The sequence below is a fragment of the Aulonocara sp. 'chitande type north' Nkhata Bay genome, linkage group LG11 (genome assembly GCF_057382095.1).
Source record: "Aulonocara sp. 'chitande type north' Nkhata Bay isolate Kocher_YH1m ecotype deep benthic linkage group LG11, A_spYH_male_GT1.1, whole genome shotgun sequence".
Taxonomy (NCBI): domain Eukaryota; kingdom Metazoa; phylum Chordata; class Actinopteri; order Cichliformes; family Cichlidae; genus Aulonocara; species Aulonocara sp. 'chitande type north' Nkhata Bay.
Window position 1 is genome coordinate 3,194,236 of NC_141354.1, and position 23,504 is coordinate 3,217,739.

The 23,504-nt window shown below is 43.3% G+C and overlaps 1 protein-coding gene across 4 annotated transcripts in view; it reads right to left on the reverse strand.

Annotated features, from left to right (window-relative positions):
- Positions 1-7,862: 7,862 nt before the first annotated feature.
- Positions 7,863-23,504, reverse strand: part of enpp2 (ectonucleotide pyrophosphatase/phosphodiesterase 2) — a 76,578-nt gene continuing 60,936 nt past the window's right edge. Inside the window, exons 16-25 of one of the 4 annotated variants that reach the window (XM_086310211.1) lie at positions 21,154-21,229; positions 19,881-19,968; positions 19,555-19,724; positions 16,110-16,155; positions 15,740-15,879; positions 14,389-14,524; positions 14,142-14,219; positions 13,932-14,064; positions 13,651-13,804; positions 7,863-10,444 (exon numbers count right to left, since the gene is read on the reverse strand). In XM_086310211.1, coding sequence (XP_086166337.1) covers positions 10,274-10,444; positions 13,651-13,804; positions 13,932-14,064; positions 14,142-14,219; positions 14,389-14,524; positions 15,740-15,879; positions 16,110-16,155; positions 19,555-19,724; positions 19,881-19,968; positions 21,154-21,229 — 1,192 coding nt within the window. In that variant the 3' untranslated portion in view covers positions 7,863-10,273. Of the gene's footprint in view, positions 10,445-13,641; positions 13,805-13,931; positions 14,065-14,141; positions 14,220-14,388; positions 14,525-15,739; positions 15,880-16,109; positions 16,246-19,554; positions 19,725-19,880; positions 19,969-21,153; positions 21,230-23,504 lie in introns of all 4 variants that reach the window. The other 3 variants (XM_086310210.1, XM_086310209.1, XM_086310208.1) reach the window with 3 other exon arrangements.

Genomic DNA, 23,504 nt, shown 5'->3' on the forward strand with positions numbered 1-23,504 from the left:
GCAGAAGACGCTGCACAACGAGAAGAGGTGACCGGACCCTGAGGAAGATTGTGGAGAAGGACCGATTCCAGACCTTGGGGGACCTGCGGAAGCAGTGGACTGAGTCTGGAGTAGAAACATCCAGAGCCACCGTGTACAGGCGTGTGCAGGAAATGGGCTACAGGTGCCGCATTTGAACCAGAAACAGCGGCAGAAGCGCCTGACCTGGGCTACAGAGAAGCAGCGCTGGACTGTTGCTCAGTGGTCCAAAGTACTGTTTTCGGATGAAAGCAACTTTTGCATGTCATTCGGAAATCAAGGTGCCAGAGTCTGGAGGAAGACTGGAGAGAGGGAAATGCCAAAATGCCTGAAGTCCAGTGTCAAGTACCCACAGTCAGTGATGGTCTGGGTGCCATGTCAGCTGCTGGTGTTGGTCCACTGTGTTTTATCAAGGGCAGGGTCAATGCAGCTATCAGGAGATTTTGGAGCACTTCATGCTTCCATCTGCTGAAAAGCTTTATTGAGATGAAGATTTCATTTTTCAGCACGACCTGGCACCTGCTCACAGTGCCAGAACCCCTGGTAACTGGTTTACTGACCATGGTATTACTGTGCTCAATTGGCCTGCCAGCTCTCCTGACCTGAACCCCATAGAGAATCTGTGGGATATTGTGAAGAGAAAGTTGACAGACGCAAGACCCAACACTCTGGATGAGCTTAAGGCCGCTATCGAAGCATCCTGGGCCTCCATAACACCACAGCAGTGCCACAGGCTGATTGCCTCCATGCCATGCCCCATTGAAGCAGAATCAGAATCAGAATCAGAAAGGGTTTTATTGCCAAATGTTGAGCAGGTTTACAACATTAGGAAATTGCTGCGGTGCTTCAGTGCAAACATACTGTCATAAATTGCGCTTAAATAGACATGAAAAAATAAAAGTAAGAATAAGAATTATGAGTGCTACGTAGAAAGATATATACATGAGTGCAGGTGGTGATCAGTGCCAAAACATGGAATGATGCAGTGACACAGCGTAGGGTCATGTGTTAGTGGTGGGAACAGTCATACGGTTATTGTTCATGTGTCCAACAGCAGAGGGGAAGAAACTGTTCTTATGGCGAGAGGTTCTGGTGCGAATGGACCGGAGCCTCCTGCCTGAGGGGAGCAGGTCAAACAGACTGTGTCCAGGGTGAGAAGGGTCAGCTGTGACTGAGCTGCACGCCGCAGTGTCCTGGAGGTGTACAGGTCCTGCAGAGATGGGAGTCTGCAGCCAATCACCTTCTCAGCAGAGCGCACAACACGCTGCAGTCTCTGTTTGTCCCTGATAGTGGCTCCAGCGTACCACACGGTGATGGAGGAGGTGAGGATGGACTCGATGATTGCGGTGTAGAACTGCATCATCGTCCGTGTTGGCAGGTTGAATTTCTTCAGCTGCCTCAGGAAGTACATCCTCTGCTGGGCTTTCTTGATGACGGAGGTGATGGTGGGCTCCCACTTCAGGTCCTGGGTGATGGTGGTACCCAGGAAGCGGAATGAGTCCACAGAGGTGATGGGGGTGTCAGTCAGGATGATGGGGGGGAGTGGGGCTGTGTGCTTCCTGAAGTCCACAATAATCTCCACTGTCTTCTGGGCATTCAGCACCAGGTTGTTGTGGCTGCACCAGGACACCAGACGTTCAACCTCCCTCCTGTAGGCAGACTCGTCCCCGTCAGAGATGAGCCCAATAACGGTGGTGTCATCTGCAAACTTGATTAGCTTGACAGACTGGTGGGTGGAGGTGCAGCAGTTGGTGTACAGGGAGAAGAGCAGAGGAGAAAGAACACAGCCCTGAGGGGAGCCGGTGCTGATGGTCCGGGAGTCCGAGACATTCTTTCCCATCCTCACGTGCTGCTTCCTGTCCGTCAGGAAGTCAGTGATCCACCGGCAGATGGGATCAGGCACATTCATCTGGGAAAGCTTGCCTCGGAGATGGTCTGGAAGGATGGTGTTGAAGGCAGAGCTGAAGTCCACAAACAGGATCCTGGCGTATTGAAGCAGTCATCTCTGCAAAAGGATTCCCGACCAAGTATCGAGTGCATAACTGAACATAATAATTTGAAGGTTGACTTTTTTGTATTAAAACACTTTTCTTTTATTGGTCGGATGTAATATGCTAATCTTTTGAGATAGGGATTTTGGGTTTTCATGAGCTGTATGCCAAAATCATCAATATTAAAACAATGAAAGGCTTGAACTACTTCAGTTGTGTGTAATGAATCTAAAATATGTGAAAGTCTAATGTTTATCAGTACATTACAGGAAATAATGCACTTTATCACAATATGCTAATTTTTTGAGAAGGACGTGTATAAAGCATATAAACAATTACAGCAAATGATGCAACAAACACAGCAGTGCTACTAATCCAAAATACTCAAAGCTTCATGTAACTGTAACAAACATTCTGCTGCTGATACATACTTTAGGTTTCTGAATGTTAAACTTGTTTAACTGCCGTTAAACGAAACAGAAGAAGAAGAAAACATCTGCACATGTGCAGTAAGGATCGGGGAGTCCTGATCTGTACCTATCTTTTTATTTTTCGTACATTAACTTGAAATGTTTCATTATAGAAAATATTTTAAGAGATACCTATTATTCTTAACATCTTAACAGATACTCTGACCCGTAACTATCGTAAAATGCTTCGAGCGGAAGTAGTGGTGTTTTCCACATGCGTGGTACCGATCGGGTTTCCGGTATGGATCGGGTAGTGACTCTGGCTGTATCCCAATTCAGGGTCTGCAGCCTTAAAGGCCACATTTTAAGGCCGATTACGTCACAGTGACGCGACGAAGGCTGTCCCAATTCAAAGGCTGCTCGAAATGCAGCCCTCAAATGTGTCCTTCATTTCCCCGAATTTGAAGGATGGGTCAGGTGTGTCCTTCGTGGCCCACCATATCCCAGAATTCAGCGCAGCCCAGCCAAATTTCAGCTGCCAACAATGGCGGCCGCTACTAAGTTTTAAAATTACTCTTATTAATCTTTCTGGGTCACAAAATAAACTTTTAACATATTTCCAGGGGAGAAAGTAGCTGTGTAAATTACAAATATCTGCTTGGTTTATCAAGACATCGTATATTTGCAAAAGTGTGCCGACGTTTTCAGCGACGTCTGTTACCCACCCGCTCGATAGCAAGCCAGGGGGTTCAATGGTCACTCCAGCAGCGGACTCCCGGCGTCATCGTTTTCCGGTTTTTCGCTACTCAGGTTAAACATGATATATAAGTCACTCAGATAACTTAAAAATGTAATTGTTGGGCTTTTTTCGGTGTTTTGTTTGTTCTGGAGTAAATCGGTTTGGCTGAGATCAAAGTTATTAGATTAAATACAACTTTATTAATCCATCGGGTCGGTTCCTCCGGGATTTTCACACAGCTGAATAAACGTCAAACAGAAAACTGATTAAACAGAAATATGAGACGGTGAGAATTTACGCCAGTGTCCTGTTATATTTTAGATAGCAAGGAGCAGACGGCCGAGTTTATTAAACTCCACCGTCCCAGCGGTGACACAAATCTGAAGGCTAGACCGTCCCATTTCACAGTCTCGCACTTCCGGTCTTCTCGGTCTTCGGAGGACCCGGCCTTCGTGGTCTACGTGGGCCGGGTCCTTCGAAGGATGCAGCCGATGTTTTGGGACACAGCTACAGTCTTTACACTTCCAACACGTCTATATAATAAACTCCACAGGCATGAAAACGGAGAATTTTGTAGAATGGACATTGCTGCCACTCACGGTGAAAGAATTTGGTCACGACTTGTAGTTTTTTCCTGGGAAGCATTTGTTTCAGGGTCAGTGAAATGTCTCACTGTAATGTTACCCAGCTAAATAGAGAAAATAAAAAAAGAGACAGTTATTGATCTAAAAGCCTGTAGCATGAGAGATAATCTCGTATTTTCTGGTATTCCAGAATCTGCTGGAGAAGACGCGGAGACTACAGTGAAAAGCTTCATCAAAACCCACCTGAAGCTGCCGGAGCTGATGATCTAAATATTTGATCTAAATATTTGCAATATTTTCTTTATCTTCTAACCCTGGATCTTCCTGAAGATGAATTCTTCCTCCTCATTACACCAGAGGACAATATATGCATTGTTCTACCGGTCTTTCCTTTGCACAACATGGTAAAAAAATTAGCTCACAAGCCTCCAGTGCAATGGAGGGGAACTTTCTGTGTATGTGTTATTGTAGGGTCTACCTTACAATATGAAGCACCTTGATGCAACTGTTGTAGCGATTTTGTGGTATATAAATGAAATTGGATTGAATGTAGAGCACCTGCCTCCTCATTGTGCTGCCTGTTGTTGTTATGACCTTTGTTTGACCCCACACATCAGTGACCCAAGATCAAAGATGTTTGAAAGCAGTATGGTGTGAAAATACGGCCCTTTGCAACACTTTGTACTTTGTGGACGTTTTTGTCCCCGAGGACAAGAGATGTCATAAAATCCAATAAAAAACCCATAAATAAATCAAATTACTTAAAACTCCAATTGTGCACAGCATAGTAGTGAATAACTTCTGTTATTTTCAGATCATTTGATGAATAAAAAACACATTTTTGATAGGATTTCTTTTGGGGACAAAAATGTCCCAAGGACAACACAAGTTAATCGTGATGACGCATTAACTCGTTAACCTTGACAGCCCTACAAAAAAGTCACTTTCTTGAAAGTCATGAAACCAGGTTCTGCTGTTTTCCTGTCTTCCTCCTCCACTTCATAACCACCCACTGCACCCACTTCTAACTCATCAGCTTACACTCGTTTCATTTTTCAGCACTTCAGTTACATCAACTTTATTTTCTTCTTCCTATACTCACTGACACTGTCATCCACATGTCCTCAGCTCAGAGGCGTGACCAGAGAACAGAAGAGGATAACGTGATTGTTTGATTTACGTGTGGGTGTCAAAGAGAAACTGTTGAGGATGGATTCCTTAATATACATCAGAGTTAAAGAGAATATAGTTTGTGATTGCTTGCAACGTTATAATATTGCAGTTACAGTTTTTGCCCGTTGCTTGAACACATTTTGCAAAACTTTGCTCATTGTGCCAAAACTCCAAACACAAGTAAACATGACACAACACTGGGAAATATACCATTCACATCTGTGCCAAATTGAAACTCTACTCTCAAAACCTAAACTCTGCTGTCAAAACCTGACATTCCTTTGTCAAAATGTAACTCTGTTGACAAAGTGACACATACTTGCATCATATGCAAACACTTACAGATCAGGGGGAACACACTAGTCTATATAAAACACTGCAGTCTTTGATGTTCATTGTTTATTCAGAAGGCATATTTTCAGGAGACACATTTTCAAACAACCAAAAAAGCCAATAGGACTCAATATTGTACATTGCAGTACCATGAATTCAGATAAAGCAAAAAACAAAACAAAACACAATACAGTAATAGAAAAAACACCATACTGTAAACACAAAAAATCATGACAATTGTGCATACGTGGGCTCATGGATCCCGCCGTCTTTTGGGGTCTGGCCACAGGACCTCATCGACATCGCAAGCAATGTCTTCTCCCGCTGGGCACCGGGGAAAATATCCTCCTGCATGTCGAAACCATCCATGGATCGCTGTCACCTGAATGTCGCCGCAGGCCTGTTCCATTGCCTGCAGAAGAGGCATGCGGGCATGTGGTTGGCGGTCATATACACGCCATCTCCAAGCCAAAAAAAATTCCTCTATAGGGTTTAAAAATGGTGAGTAAGGGGGCAAGCATACCACTTCAAGTTGACTTTGGTTGGAGAACCAGGCCTGGACCAGAGCAGCCCGATGGAAACTGACATGATCCCATATCACCACAAACCTGGGCTGATCTGGTCTGTTCTGTACAACTATATCATGGAGAGCATCTAGAAATGTGAGTATGTGTTGGCTATTGTATGGACCTAGTATTGCATGATGGTGCAGAAGCCCTCGAACGCTTATGGCGGCACACAATGTGATATTTCCCCCGCACTGCCCCAATTGCCCTTTGGCCAATTACATTACGACCCCGTCATCTTGTTTTGCTCAGGTCAAATCCAGCTTCATCAATGAAAATGTATTCATGAGGCTGTGCAGCTCCATCCATGGCCAAGAGTCTCTGTAAAAAAAAGAGAACATATTACTGTACTACAGTGCTACACATACAGCACCCTCACCCCATCACACTGTGTAGCTCTCAGAATGGATCCATGTGGTACTGATATGGTACATATTCAGCTGCTACTGGATTTCACCAATACTGTATTGTACATGTAAAGGACAGTTACACGTACCCGTACATATTCAGCTCGAAGTCCTTTGATCCTGTCACTGTTCCTCTCAAATGGGACTCTGTAGAGCTGCTTCATGGTGATGCTGTGTTTTCCCAAGATGCGTCTGATGGTGGTGATGCTCACATGGTTTATGTTATTGAACACTTGCCTGTCTGCAAGTATTTGCTTTCGTAGCTGGTGGAGACGGATAGCATTGTCTGCCCTCACTATGTCCTCAACAGCAAGTTCCTGCCGTTGTGTGAACAGGCGTTGGTCTTCGAGTCATTCTAGAAAAATACAACCACATATTGTCATCGCTTTGCTTATTTTTCTTAAATAAACAGGTGAGGGTCTAGGCTCAAACACTCCAGGACTCAGGAAATTGGGCTGTACCTTGAGAACTCTTCTGATGGTTATTGTACCTGAAACAATAGCGTGTGAAACGATTCAGACAACAGTGAGCCTGGCTACAAGGTCTCCATCAGAAACATAGTCGCAAATGTAGCATGGGCCATTTGAGATTCTCTGTTGACTAAGATTATGTCCATCGCTACCAAAGAAGACCGGAAGAGGGATGCTGCCAAATTCTTAAACACTGGAATTTTCCAAACTGTGTGTGGTCTATTGACGAAAGATGGCCCTTAATTAGGTCCTGCAAATTGCAGTATAACAATATATATTTTTAGTATTACAGAGCTACGTGCTGATCTCGTATTGTAACTTTTGTTCTCATCCTACACAGCCTGAGAAGACCATAATGTCACGATTTGCAAAGGCGACTCGTGCGGAGAGAGTGAGGAGTGGACCCAAATGGAGGCAAACAGAAAGAAGTGGTGGCTCGCTTGAAGCTGACGCTCCGGTGCGTGTCACAAATAACAACACACTGCTTCAGAAGCACTGTCCAATCCAATTTTATTCATAAAGCACTTTAAAATAGCCAGGACAGGACCAAAGCGCTGTACAGAAAATAAGTTAAAAGCAACAGAATAACAGAAAACAGCAAAACTAAATAAAACACATAATACATAAAAAATTAAAACAGCCCTATATTAAAACGAGATAAAACTGCATAGAATCAACTAAAAACAACCAAAATCAAACTAAAAACCAACATCTCTGGTGGTGTCAAAGGCCAGGGTAAAGAGGTGGGTTTTCAGGAGGACTCACCCAGCTGATGGTCTGTGCACGCCAGCGTCTTCTGCTCCATGTGAGAGGATTTCCTCTAAGGCAGGAGAAATTATCTCCACGAAAAGAAACAGACTCGACCGTCGCACAGTGGAACAAATTCTCTTCTTAAATAAAAACCAAACAGGTTGACTTTAAATGCATCACCTTTACTTTACAAGTTCATGATCAGTTCTACCCCCGGGTCAAAAATGCGTATAAGAAAACTGGCCTAATTTAATGTGATTTATAAACATAACTGTCCAGCGATTGATTGCATAAGTACACGGAGTCAGGACGTCACAGCATACCGCATAATGTTTTGTACATTATTATATGTATTTTTAATCTATTGCATTTACAAACGCCGAGGAGTCACGAGCAAAGAAAGACCACACCATGGCACATGTTTAAACAAGGAATGTTTATTGATCAAAATTATTTATTAAACAAATAAACATGGCAAGTTTTTCACCCCCCAAAGAATACATGCTCAAAGCAGCACAACGGCGGCCCAATATCAGACAGAACTGTGAACTCCACTCTGTAGAGTGGCCAATCATAATGAAGCAGTTCATTTTATTTTGTAGATTCAAGCTGCTCGTCATATGTTTGGCCACCAGATGTCACCAGAGAGGACTGTGTTGAAAAGCTTTGAGTAATGAACCGTTTTTCAACACGAGCTTCAACGCTTCAGAAAGCGTTGTTTGGCCATCACTAACAGAAAGTCAGCCTTTATTGACGGCAGAACAAAACAACCAACAGGTGGAACACAGAAAATGAGCCAAAACCTGAAACACCTGGAAACGCGAGGGGACGGAGAGCAGCGGTTACACGAGGGACGACACACAGACAGACCGACAAAGAGCCAAGGACAACGCAAGCAATAGATACACACCAGGTAAGGAGTGGAAATGCACAACAGGAGGGAGACACAGCTGGGATAAATGTGACAGGACGCAGGAAGTAAAGCAGACTATACTGACAAAAGACCAGGACTATCAAGGTAAACCAGGAAACACAGAGCTGAACTCAAGACACGTAAGCTAAAGACAATGACCCTTCCCAAGAACACAGAGGCACAGAAACAGAACAGCAACCATAAACGTAACATAAACAGGAAACCATACCTCACTGAATAAAACTTGAACCAAAAAGACAAAACACTGAGTCGCAGACACACAACAGGGATTTCCTCTTGTTGACAGCACCCCAGCAGACAGCACAGCTCTTTTAGTAAAAACACTTGTTTATTGACAAATCTCCATAAAGTTTAAATAAGTCGGTCTCACAGGTGGTGTGTGTTTTTTTCCCAAAAACAATAAATCATCATCAACACTGTTATTGGACAATTCACAATGAAACCCACATATTTGGCAATCAAAAATACAAAGAAAAATCTGGAATTTACCTTCACAATCACACACAAACACCAGTGTCACTCCCTGTGACACACCAAAGACATTTTTAAAGCACTCATCATGTCGAGGAAGAGCTGAATGCATCGTACACAAGACAGCTTTGGTTTTACAGTCCTTACAGCTGATTTCTCTGGGGCTCTGTGGTGCAAGGCGCTTTTCCTTGACATCATTCAAACGTCGCTTCTCTGTAACGTGGATTCTAGCTCTCTACATCTGCAGTCCCAGATTTGTAAAAGCGTTTATGGATGGGCCTAGTGTAATCCCACAGCCTCACGGTCACTTCGCTTTCCATTTGAATTCATTTTCACTTGACTTGGAAAGTTGACTGAATTGGACAGAAGATGAAATTCCACGGCAAATAAACTTTCTTGCTTTAATGCTTGTGCATTCACAGGAAAACTGCCCACACTCTGACCAAGGAGATCAACGAGGAAGAGAGGAAACAGTGAAAATACAAACCTCCTTTGTTTCTTCATAACCATGAAAAACATCATGATGTCAAGAGAAACGCAGTGCTCTGAGAACCTGACTTACAGCAGGTTTCTTAATGATGTGACAACAGGTCTTATTGATGAATGTCAGCCATGTTGAAGTTACAATGTCCAGAATATGGAATGAAAAAGAATCGTGGATTCTTGACACCGTGCTGTTTCAGGCACCTCCACGTGCAAAAACATAATTTCTTTATTTAGCCTCCTAACAGCCTCCAGGCTGGTGAAACACTGATTGTGCACTGGTGCAACATGTAGATCATTGTGTACCTGACAATACACAAACGTGAGGACGTAACCAATGTAACCAAATCCACAATGGCCTTTTATAGACTTTTGAAAACTGATTTCATTGAGTGTATCCAAAAATAGTGGTTGCTTAAAGATGAAGGGAAGTGAGAAAGTTTGTGTTTCTCTTGGCATGTCATACAGCCACACACACATAGGAGAACATCTTACTTATATTCAAAGAAAAATAAAAGCTTTTATCTGATTGGTCAGAATCTGTCTCTACACCGATCTGTTTGTTATGGTGTAACTCTACTCGAGTATCTCGAGACATATTTAGTGATGCTGTGACTCATTTCCAGTCACAGCCTCTGACACATAGGTGGGTACAGTCATGGTTGGATGAAATGAGTGTCATTGTGCAGCAGCATTTCTGCGAATGGATATCGATCTCTGCCTTTTGAAAAGCTAAATATTAAACTCGAGTGGCCTCTTAGCTGAGTGGTGTTCAAAATGTATGCAAAATAACAGTTACTGAGATGAAAGCACATGAAGGAGTCAGTGAAAGGGCCACAGCATAGATGCTGCAGAGCAGCTGGTGGGGTGAGATGACTGCAGCTCCTCCTGGTACCACATGGATCCACCACGGCAGAAGATAACATCAGGAACATTAGCAGAACTCAGATCTCGCTCTCGTAGGTGTGCATGTAGGTCTTGAGCGAGAGGATTTCAGCGTAGCTGCGGCTGGTCCTGCGGTACAGGTCCAGGCCTGTCAGGAGCTCCACGTCTCTGACCCGAGCTGTGTGCATCTTCATCAGGCTCTCCACCCAACGAGACTCCTCCTCTGAGCTCTGTGGAGGCAGTAAGGACGAGCAGCGTTAGCAGCAGTCACCTCTTATTAATGGACATCAGATCGAAAATGTTTCTTTGGTTCATGTTTTGAAAGGCTGTCTTCAGTTGATCTTAAGACTTTGCACATACAAAGTTTCTTATTCACAAAAACGTGAGCGTAGTTTGGGGTCCCGGGAGAACAGTTAAAGCTCAGTAACTGTTATTATCTCCTTTCAAAGACATGTGATTAGCGCAGCTTTTCATTCAGTTTTTGGACAATGTCTTTGATTTATTGTCCCTCCAGCTAATGCTCTAAACCTCACAGATGTGGAGTTAATCAGCTGTGACGTTGGTGGGCCGTCAAACGAACCACCAATCCTTCACAGTCACATGCTTGTGGTCACTGCATCGAGATCGCTGCACAGCTCAGCAGTATCGGTGTGCACTTTTGTGTCGTTTTGAACCTTTTACCTTCATTTTGGAATATTAAAAAATGACACAATGCCATCTTGCCTATCCCAGCTACCACAGGGCAGGAGGTGCTCCAGTTTTGAAAGGTAAAATTATAGTATTTTACTAGTTTGAACTCCCGGCGAAGGCAGCCGCACTTTTTCTCCTCTCCTCTCCCTTATCTTCCTTGCTTGGCTTCTTATGTCCTTGTCTTGTGTTTTTACTTTTCCCTGGAACACTCTCTCACAGTCTGTTTCTAAACCTAAAAGAGGAATTATGGATTTGATCAACTGGTCTCTGAATGCAATTGACACCCTTTTCTCAACGAGAAGTTTGGGCTCGGGTGAGCCTGAGTGCTGAAGATATCGACCTATTCGGAACCATGGTAACAGGGTTTTTGCTGATCGGAGCTGGCTTGGCCCTGACTTATCGGAGAATGAAGAAAGCGGAACCGGCTGTTCAAACCCCCACAAGGCTGCCCGCTGGGATTGGAACGATGGGACGAGGCGTGAGTTTCTCAAAATGGGCTCACTGAGTGCAGCACGGATAAGATCTTGGAGAAGCTACGGCTGCTGTGAATACTCAGAATAAGATCTCTGAGCGCAAATTGATCACATCATGGAGAAGCTCGCGGCTCTCCAACGGGAGTTTGAGAGACCAGTGTCGGACTGTAGAACTGCTTTGAAATTGATATGAGTTGTTCGCACTAAAGGAAAAACCACCATCACTTCATGGGGCTACCCCTGTGGCACCAGCTGCGGTCTCAAGGCTGGAGCTGAACAACAACACCCTGATAACGACTGTGTTTAGACTGTTAGGGAATTATGGTAGGATGCTGTTCGTGGACTACAGTTCAGCATTCAACACAATAATTCCCTCTAAGCTTTTCACCAAGTTGACGGATCTTGGACTCAGCTCATCACTGTGTCAGTGGATCCTCAACTTCCTCACAGACAGACCCCAATCAGTGAGGGTAGGAAAACAAGTCTCCCCCTCCATCTCACTCAGCACTGGAGTGCCTCAGGGCTGTGTTTGAAGCCCCCTGCTGTACTCACTGTACACTTATGACTGTGTAGCCACATCCGACACCACCTCCATTGTCAAGTTTGCTGACGACACTGCTGTTGTGGGCCTGATCTCCGACAACATCGAGACGGCCTACCTGGAGGAGATTAGGAACCTGGAGACCTGGTGCCAGGAGAATAACCTCCTCCTAAACATCAGCAAGACTAAGGAGCTGATCGTGGACTTCACTACAAAGCAGGCGAGGAATTACAAACCCCTCATCATCAGTGGCACGCCAGTGGAGAGAGTGGACAGTTTCCGATACCTGGGTGTCCACATCACTCAGGACCTGTCATGGTCCTGCCACATCAACAACCTGGTTAACAAAGCCCGTCAGCGTCTCTTCTTCCTCAGAAGACTTAGAGACTTCCATCTGCCACTGAAGGTGCTCAAGAACTTCTACTCCTGCACCATCGAGAGCGTCCTGACGGCAAACATCTGCACCTGGTTTGGGAACAGCACCAAGCAGGACAGACGAGACCTGCAAAGGGTGGTGCACTCGGCAGAACGCATCATTCAATCAGAGCTCCCTGACCTGCTGTCCATCTACACCAAGCGGTGCAAGTCCAAAGCTAGGAAGATTATGATGGACCTCTCCCATCCCAACAATGGACTCTTCTCACTGTTGAGGTCTGGGAAGCGCTTCCGCTCCCTTAAGGCCAAAACAGAGAGAATGAGGAGGAGCTTCTTCCCCCAGGCTATTCGGGCCCTGAACCAGGTGTAGGACTGGACTCTCCCACACATCACCACACGCACCACCACACATTTCCTATAATCCTATAATTCCTATAATTTATAATCTTTATAATCTCTTCTGCTATTTGCACATTCTTTACTGTAAATTTCTAAGTTAATTTGTAAATTTTGTAGTAAACTGTAAATTGCAAATATTGTAAAACTTTCTTCTGTCATTTAATGGTCGGGCATTGTACAGCTACAAGCATTTCACCCCCATGTCATACTGTGTATGGTTGTGTGTGTGTGACAAATAAAATTTGAATTTGATTTGAATTTGTTCTTCCCATTCTATGCATCCCCCTCCCTTCCCAAACGCCTTAGATGCTTGTTGCCTCCTGGGGGGAGGGTCCCATTTCACTACAGGGCAACCTGCACGTGGCGAATAAAGCTTTGATTGATTGATTGATTGATTGATTGAATACTTCTTCCCAAACTTGCTGGCTGATACTCCACCCTCTAGCCCTCCAAATATGGAGATGTGTTAAGGACCCTCTACAGCTCTGTTCAGCTCTCCTAGAATAACTTTCTGTCTCCTGGAATATCCTCCATGCTCTTGACACTGTCCTTGGAGACACAGCAAAGCTTATTGGTAATAGCACTTATTGCTGTGCTGTGCAATACTGGAGGACTAACTGTACAGCCTCTTTGCGGTCTGATGGACGGATTTCCTGAAAGACTGTCTGTAAAAAATAAGAATATAAGTACAGGAAGTGTGTTTGCAAGAACACCCACGCATTAGAGCGTTCCAATTCCCCTGTTGGACTGAAGCTGAGTATGTATTTATCAGTGCTGTTTCTTTATGCAAAAGCAGCTTTAGGAGCAACCTGGTGTGGCTGCAGCTCAGCTGTGTGGTTTTTTTAATTTATTTGTTTGGTGCGGGAAACTTTTTTCATGTTATGTTAGCAAGATTGCTCTGCTGTGGATGAGGAAAAGGAAAAGAGCAGAAGGAAAACGTAAACGTGACCATCCGTACGTTGCAGCTCTCATCATTGGTGGGTCTGTGCGGCAGGATGAAGGTGGCGCTGTTGAGCGGTCCGTTACACGAGTCTGTAGCTTGTGTGAAGTCTAAGCAGCTGGTCAGGACCACAAAGTAGTGAGTGGGGATTGGGATTGTACCACTTATATACCTGCAAGAGAAGATCAAGGTCAGGAAGCTATTCCACACACTTTCCGAACATTAGCACTGTCCACAGTTAAAAATATACATGGAGTAAGGAGGTTTAACAGAAACGTGGAAATATTAAGTGTGCCTACTCTCGTATCTTCTCAGCTGAGTCTCTGACACCGTCATAGTTGTAGTCAAATATGGGTCCAGTCAGTACATTCACTCCATTTCTCTCAGTGGCGTATTTCTTCACCAGCACTCTCTGGAAATAACCCCATATCTCTGAGAGAGGGAGAGAGATGATGGTGGTGGACTAAAAGCATAAAACAGAGTTCACTAAAGCTGAGGTAAAGACTTACTCTTGAATGCAGGATACATGGGAACAGTGTTGGTGATGAGGACAGCATCGGATTTTTTGTCTAGATTTGACGACAGTTCTGTCAGCAAGGACAAAAACAGGATTAATGTGGTAAATAAAGTCATGGAATACGATCAAGTGTGGGAAAAAAGAATAATAATATGATTGTAGTATTATTGTAGGAATACGAATCCAGTAAAACCTTCACCAGACATGCTGTGTTAACTCTGCTGCGGGGGCTCACTTACGTGGTGGGTACAGAAAGGCGTACGTGATGTGTTTATCTGCTCTGTAGTTGGTACATGATTGGCTGTAAGCTGGAGGGACTCTGGAATCAGGTCTCACACAGTTGGACAGAGCTTCAGGCAGAGGAGACACTTCTACCTGGAAGACCAGCAGAATACAAAGTTCTGTTAAACATATCGTGGATTTGTTTCAAAGACCAGAGAAAGAAAAATGGCACAGAAAAGATACAGTCAGCAGGCATTCAGGTGAGACAGGTGACACTGTCCAGCACCTGCACGTTTCCTGCTGTGCAGGAGGTTCATAGCATCCTTCGCTGTTTAAAGATACTTAATATAACTGCAGTGATGGAGCTCGGGGCTGAATGTGAGGACAACCGGTGCGTAACAAAGGATTGACTGTATCCTGCAAAACGTGGCTGTGTGAGACCCGGCTGTCTGTCAAAGAGTTGTCAAGTGAACAACAGTTGTAGTTAGATGAGTGAAAATGGAAATTAATGGAAATAAAACAAAATCTTTTCATGGATTTTTAAGCTGTCTTCGAACTAAGAAGCTAACTTTAAACAAACTCAGGGCGAGTAAGAAGCCTTGAAACTGACAAAATAAGAACGACAGCCGTTATTATTTCAGCCTTTTATCACATTATTACAACAACGTTGGCTCACAGTGAAACCAGAAGCAGCAAAAGATGCAAATTTTCCAAATGTCTTTGATCCAGGTGCACAACCAGACTCATGAGAAATATTGGTGAAAGTCACCAAGAATGAATGTCATCCAGTTTTTGACAAAATGCTGTTAGTACAAGCTGTTTTGTTCTGAAGACAGCCTTTCAGGCATAAAGATTGCTGTTTGGTGTCTGGATCGTAGCTGGAGACCAGTAACCACTAAATCATCAGCATGGTAATCGGAGATTAAGATCTCACACAGGAGTTGGTGTTTTCTCTGTCTGAATGTTAAATGCACTGCCTCTACTCTGCTCTATACAACTTGCATCCATTCACACAAGCAGTGCTTTCCATCTAACGTTCACAGTCCGACGGATGCATCAGAGAGCTTCCTGGGTTAGTGTGTTGGCATGAAGACTGGAGCAGCAAAGGATTGAACCACCAGCATCCTGATCAGTAGATGAGCAGCTCTACCTCCTAAGCTACAGCCCCCCTAAACTAAAGCCTGTTGTGAAATCAGTGACATGACGGCACTCAGAAGAGGTTTCCCCAATAGTAGCAATGGTGCTGGAAGCAGGAGATGAACTTATAGAAAAAATTCTGAAACATCAAATATCTGCTAAACAGTTAACTACACCTAAGCACTTGTACTTCCAACAACTGAAAGACAGAGAGGACGGAGAGAGCAGTACCTGTCTGCTGGCAGTGTACGATGTCCAGACGGGCATGGACAGAGTTTCACTGTAGCCACTGATGTAGTCGCTGTGGTGCAGGATGCAGTATTTGGTACGGAAGAGGACAGCAGGCCGACCAAACGGCAGGTTCCTGCTGTCTATGAGAGGAAGAGCGCAGACAAGCAGGAATGTAGCAAAAGACATTTACAGATCGATGCATTAAAACGACGACTGAGCGTTCATGACAGAATGATGAAGAAATTTCAAATAAAACAAGACGAGCTACAAATCCAAACTTTCACTGCAACTACGCTTAGTTTTATCTGCTGGGACTGAAAGGAAAAGTCACTTATTAATGACATTTTCAGTAGGAGCGTTAAAGACTGACCATCCATAGCTTGCCTCAGTCGCTGGTTTAGCTCCTCCACTTTGTTCTGTAAGAGACAGAGCCAGAGTGACTCCAGGTTATAGCCTCGTACAAGGGCCACTTTCAAACTTCTCTGGCCCCTACTTTTTACACGCAACTGCAAAAAGATCGGAGATTGAAACAATCTCTTGCCAGAGATCTACATGGGAATCACAAAGACAGCATAAAGTGAGACAGTGCAGGGCAGAGCTGGGTCTAATTCACCTCAATACAGCAACTACACACACAATATCTGCACTAAGAAGGCTGTTAAACTCTAAAATTGTCAATAAACTATTGATTTTGACAAGGTGAACCGACCCCAGCTCTGCAGCAGAAAGCAAAGAAGCATCAAGGTTATTTAGGCTTAAAAGAAAACAGCAATTGCACATTAAGAAACTTTTTTTTACAAGTAAAAAAGGCACAAACAATCAAATCCTCCTGAATGACAGACCCATGCAGATGAATCTTTTTACACTGTGTAAAATGAAGTTAAACTGCAAAAAAGCAAAACTTCTGCAACAAAAAGCCCTTCAGTCATCTGCTATGGTATAGATCAGCTGATAGCACATCTGACCAATCACACACACTGCTCTGCACAACAAGACGAGCAGCTGACCCCAGTTATGGTTAATAAATCCTGCTGGGTACAGGCAAGGAAACATGGATCTGGGGTCTTACTTTTCATACCAGGTTTATGCTACAGCTGATTTCTTACTCTCCGTTTGCACGATGACTGAGGAGTTTTAATCTGAGGACAACGTCAACACTAAGTGCCCCAGCCCACACCACTGATCGTATAATGTCCAAATGTGTGATTTTGTTGCAATTGGGATCAAAAACAAACCAACACAAAAATTAATTTCTTATTTTATTGTCAAAAAACAAGCTTGGGTCAGGGTAGAGTGGCCAGGGAACTTTAAGGGTGTTACAAATAAGGTCCGAGGGCCAGAAACCAACGATTCAATTCAATTTTATTTATATAGCGCCAAATCACAACATAAGTCGCCTCAAGGCGCTTCATAGATACAGAGAAAAACCCACCAATCACATGACCCCCTATGAGCAGCACTTTGGCGACAGTGGGAAGGAAAAACTCCCTTTTAACAGGAAGAAACCTCCAGCAGAACCAGGCTCAGGGAGGGGCGGGGCCATCTGCTGCGACAGATAAACAATAAAATGTTTTCACTATCTACAAAAGTAATTACCATACAATTTCTTTTTGTTTTTATGGGGGGGGGGGGGGTGTTACCAAATCTCAGGGATTAACTGGAGATAAAGTATCTGAATTTCAGGAGCTGGACCACGCCTCCAAACACGCCTCCTTCTGGTCCTCATCTACACATGTTCCCCCAGCTCCACAAGCTGTTCGCTCTCGTTTATGTGCCCCACCCTCCCTCCCCTTTTTAATTCTTTAACTTCTTCATTTCTGTTGTAGTCCATGAGGATCTGCCAGGCCCGGGAGCTGCCACCAGTCCCCTTCGAGGTCTTCCCCAAACCACAGCTCATGTCCAAGCCATTCAGCTTTATCTACTAAAACGGTGTCAAACCTCAAATAAGGACGTGGGGCCAGTGAGTGAAATATGTTGGTCAACTTCTGTGCACTAACAGAAAGTTTCACCGCACCAGTACAGATAAACTGGGCTCTACGTCACCTTCAATGTTAAAGGGTTGTAGTTCTTGTCCTCGTAGTTCTAATATGTTTCGTATAAAGAGCATCTGTGCTGACACCTCCGATGGGCCAAAAAAGTGTTACTGACTTGAATACATACTTGATAAAAACTTTCTTGCATTCCTTAAAGAACTCATAAAACAATCAGACACAAAGACACGCTGATGTCTCAGCTGAGCGCTTCAGCCTACAGTTACCATGTTCTTGCAGCCTCTCTGCATCCCTGCACCTCCTTTCACGCTTTATTCAATTTCATGAGCTTCGTATCTCTGGGCACCGATGCCTGCTTTCTTCTGTGAGCAGCTCTTGTTACTGCTCTTCCTTCCTCTAGATTTCATGTTTGTACATGGAGGGAGAGGTGCCAGAACAAAGCCGTATTACTAAATATGCCTGAACTCTGGTGTCCTGATATTTCCTGGTTGACCTTGGGCAGTCAAAAGCTACTCCTTGCCTCCTGCGGCTCGTGGCCTCAGTGGGTCCGGTTTGTTCCGGCCCAGGTCGACCTCTTAGGGTCTTTGTTATGTTGCTGTGGATATATTGCAGTGTGGACAGTGTCTGTGTGAACACAGAATTTATATTTGTCATCCCACTCTAAATGCTGGCTGCATTTAGTTTCAAGTGATGATCCTGTTATTAGCACGGGAAATAAAGTCTAGTGTTTCAGGGTACCTGTCAGGAGGATGGTTCAGAACCCTAAAGAACTTGTTCTTCTCTGGATTCAGTCTGGTGTCTCGTGACATCGCAGGCTCACTTCCATGATGTCAGGGCCCTTTCAGGCTCTCTGTAATCTCTCACAGCACCTTGTTCTGGATGTTTGCTGTTCTTTTCTCTGTGTGTGTGTTTATACAGCACACGTTTAATGCTGATCTCTCTTTCATGGTGTATCTTCTGTGCTGTCTCCCTCCTCTCACCCCCAACCGGTCGCAGCAGATGGCCCCGCCCCTCCCTGAGCCTGGTTCTGCTGGAGGTTTCTTCCTGTTAAAAGGGAGTTTTTCCTTCCTACTGTCGCCAAAGAGCTTGCTCATAGGGAGTCTTCTGGTTGTGTGGGGCTTCTCTGTATTATAGTAGGGTTTTTAGCCTAAAATATAAAGCACCTTGGGGACTGCTGCTGTCATATGGCACCTTATAAAAAAAATTTAATTAAGTAAATAAGCTGACCAGATGGATCCTTTTGTGGGATTTAAAAGTCAAGCGAATGTTTGGCATCTGGCCAGTCATACATGCAGGTTAGTCATACTTTGTAAGGGGCTAATTTGGCCTATGGAAACAATTTTAGAGTCAACTCTTTTAGGCCAAAAGTGAAGAAGAGGGAGTTTTAAAAAGAGGCGCTGAGGTCACTTCAAAAACTGCTGATCTCATGGGATTTTCCTGGACAACCATCTTTAGAGTTTGGCCCAAAAAAGGAGAAAATATCCAGTTAGTATGAGTTCTGTCAGTGAACATGGTGTGCTGATGACAGAGGAGAAAGCCCAGACTGTGGGGTGCTACTCCTGTGAGTCTCAGAAATTGAGACTGCAATTCATACAAGCACCAAATTGAGCAGCAGAAGATGGGAGGAATTTTGCCAAGTGTGACAATATGGATGTACAGCCAAGAATGTTGCTGCATGTGCTGAACATATGATTGAGTTGAGAAATTTAAAAAAAAGACAAAAAAATAGACTAGAAGAGGTTTAGAAAAATAGAAGAACAGAATTCCCTTCAGGGACTGACAGGAAGTTGGGCTCAGGTCTGCCTCTGAGTCATCGTGGCTGACCTTTTCATCGCAGCTGCACCCCAAGCTGTCTGTTCCTGCAGGTACAACACCAGACGCTGTTGGTCTGGAGACCTCCTCTGCCATGGTGGGTCTGTACGGGGGGGTTCTTAGCAGGTGGTTCAGACTGCCGTGAGTTCCATTATTAGGGGCCGGTTTCAAACCTAGAAGATCTAAGAATGGGACAAATGTGACTGAAATCAGACTAAAGACGTCACACACACGTAAACATCAGCTAACGCATTCTTATTGTGGAAAAATATCAGATATCAAAACACACCCAGACACCTGAACACAGAAATGCAGATGGAAAAAAAGGGACTCCTCACCACACATTACGTTATAAAGCTCGATGTTTTCAAAGGCTGGAACTTTAGTCTTGAACTTAAACGTGGGCCCATAGCCAACGAAAATAGTCTGGAAGCAAAAGTTCATCACACGGGTTAGTTTGTTACAACAAATGCAAGAAAATGTTTGATATATCGGAAGTTTTTAACAAGAGTTTAAAAAAAGGCTATTCTACATTTGCATACATTTCATTACATAAATAAAGACAGTTGCCTTATATTGTGGGAAGAATCTCTGGGCTTTTTCCTCAGAAATCTCAAGAATATTTAATTGTTTTTTATAAATTAGTTCCCTGTCTTCTACTTATTATTATTCCTTCTTACATTTCATGTATTTAAGAAGACGATTAAAGTTCCTGTAATGTTTATGAAATGTGCACATACTGTCTTTTTGTTTGTTTGCTTCCAGCTTGGATTCAGACACCTTCTCAGTTGTTGGTAATTAGGTTAATTAGCAGTTAGTTGTAGTTAGGGTTGGATCAGGTGCCCCTCAATCCTCACTTATTTACACTGCATTAGGCCTGTGCTGTTGGGGGGTTCCCATGATGCATTGAGCATTTCTTCTTCACTCACTTTGTGTTTACACACTGCGGCTCTCTTCCACAGGAAGTCTTTCTCCTGTCTTCCTCCCCTCATCCCTGACCAGTACGGCACGTGTCTGCACCCCCCCGGTTCTGCTGGAGGTTTTATCCTGTTAAAGGGGCGTTTTTTCTTCCCACTGTTGCCTAAGCAACAACTTGCTCATAGGGGGTCATTTTCTCTGTATTATTGGAGGGTCTTTACCTTATAACAATATTTATAAATGTTGAAATTGAATGTTTAGACAGTCTGAGCTTTAACCTCCTGAGACCCGAACTCTTCCACGGCATACATTTTTAATTTCTCTTTGATATTTGGGCTGATTGGGACCTGATCAATGTAAAAACAAAGAATTACCAGATTTTTTTTTTTACCTGATTTTTGTTTCTAATAAAAATGAGATCCACATATGAGGATATTCGTTTAAAATTTTGGTATAACAGTGGCAGTATAATGTCCTCGTAAGTGAGTATCAGGCCCTTGTAGAGCAAAATTTAGTATTTTGGTCTAAATAACCCAAAATGTGATGTCCACATATGTGGACGCCAGGTCCGAGGAGGTTAATACCGGTTTCAGTGTGTAACCGTGTGCACAGTGCGTGTACGCTGTTCCTAGCTGATGTTTTAGAAAGCTGAGCTGGTATTGTGAATACAAAGGGAATCTTGTAAACAGATACCTGCATGCTGTTGATCTTATTGTCATATCCATGATCTCCAGCAAAGCCACAGTGCCTCCTGCCTTCAAGGACCTTCCTGTAATGACAGAGGTATCTTCTCTCATTCGTAACCAAGAGGACAGTGACGAACTTTGTTTCTACCATCAGTGTTGCTAAGGTTGGCAACAAAGAAGCCAAACTGTGTGACAGATATATAAAAATGCTTATTGTTTTTCTAATAATGTCACCTTCTGCTGACATTGATAAATGGACTGATTCTTCTATAGCGCTTCTCTACTCTCCCAGAGTACTCAAAGTGCTCTATACAACATGCCACATTCACTTTCTCTACACTTAGTGTTTTCTAACTACATGCAAACTCTGATGGATGCATCAGAAAGCAACTTGAGGTTAGTATCTTGCCCAAGGATACTTGGCATGCAGAGTGGAGAAGCCAGGGCCTTCTGATCAGTAGGTGACCTGCTCTTCCTCCTGAGCTACAGCAACCACAAAATAACTAAGACACATCTCTTTATTTCCCTCAAACCCACTGCTGGAGCAAAATTTAATCATGCAAACATAAACATCGTTTAACAGGAATCGAATGAAGTATAATCATTTGCTAAACTACATGTGGCTGGTGTAACTGTTGTATCGTAAGTGTCAAAATAGGTTGTCATATGATTTACTGGTTAACAAGCTCAGGCCTGAGAAAAGCAGCTAACATAAATATGCCAAAAACTAATAGTGCCCATATAATCCCTCTATCATCCCTCTACTCACAACGAACATTTGTGCATGTGTTTGGCTGTGTTGTTGTTTATAGCTAATTTCTCCCTTTAAAACAAATGTTTGATTTTTCTTTATAACTCAATAACTTTAGTATGATATAAAATTAGAGATGTGGACGCTTGTACAGACAGACTTGCTGAAACAGGCTGTCTTTCACACCACAGCTCTGAGTTCAGTTATTTCTTGTGGCTTTTTTATGTGCCGAATCCAAAGATGAGGATTAAAAATAGCCGACTGTTTTGCTGGCCGCGACTGTTTCCAGGTTATTCAGTTTCTTACAATTTACACCTACATACACTGTTTAGGTAGTTGATTTTAAATTCTAAGCTTCTTGTCTCACTTTGACCTTTCTTCATTGTGTAGCAACTTAGAAAAAGTCTAAACATAGAAGACAGAGAGTTCCTAATCTTCTATATTATTACTGGGCTTCACAAATAACCTCAGGGTGGTTATCTTCCTTTTTACACCAAGGCAAACCACCCATAGATACCTGGTGCTGTGACCCTCTTTCGCCTCTTTGTCTTTTATCTATTGATCTGGATGACCTTCGTCTTGGTGTCAGAAATAATTTTATTTTGATGTCTACACTTAATATTTAAGGTTTGGCACAATATTGCTGCCCACGTTGGAAGAAGAGGTTTTTCTAGTGCACTACAGCCTCTGATTAGTAATAAAGCTGAAACACTTCTTCGGGTTTCTGCAAGTAAGACGTTTTGTAAAGTCCCTTAAATTTCCAGCCAGTCAACCTGTTTTGAATCCTGTTGAAAGCTTTCTCCTTAAATTTAATGAGGAAATAATCACAAAAAAGAAATGTACCTCTTTTTGTTATAGGGAAATTATTGTCTCCGAATTTTGTAACCACCGATAAGGCCAGGGTTTGATGGGAAACCGACATTGAAATTGAGCTTAGTACAGAAGCATGGTCTAAAATTTTAGATCTGCCAAGAAAATGTTTTCCTGTAACCAACTGCAGGAACGCCATTCCAGAATCGTACATAGATTGCTGCAATCTACCCCAGAGCTTTTAAATAAAATTCATCATTTGTATTGGGCTGTGCTGATTTGTTGCTGTTTGTATTGTTTCCAAAAAATCAATAAATCGTTGTTTAAAAAACGAAGACAGAGAGAAGCCTGATTATGAAACACTAAATGATGATATGTAGATCTGCAGGACTCCTCACTCGCCTGTCTATGTGTGTGTCCACTACTGACTTTATCTAATTATTGAAGGCCTCAGTCACACAGGCCTAGAGTCAGTGAACCCTCTGGAACTTCTGGTTGTTATGGAAAATGACATATTTGTTGACCAGTTACTAAGCGGTTGCTGGAAGTTTCTGTCTGTTGTCACATTGCATCAGTTACAAAGAAGCTGCTGCATGAAAAACCTCAAACTGCAACTTTTACTTTCACACCTTTCACAGTTTCACTTCACAAACAGAACAAAATAGAGATTTTAGAAGCATTTCACAGAACTTTTAATGGCACACTGTGAAAGAAAGTAGCAAATATGAGGGATATTAGAATATTCTTTACAAACACGTAACTTTAATTTGCATTACAGATTTCCTGATACTAAGAAG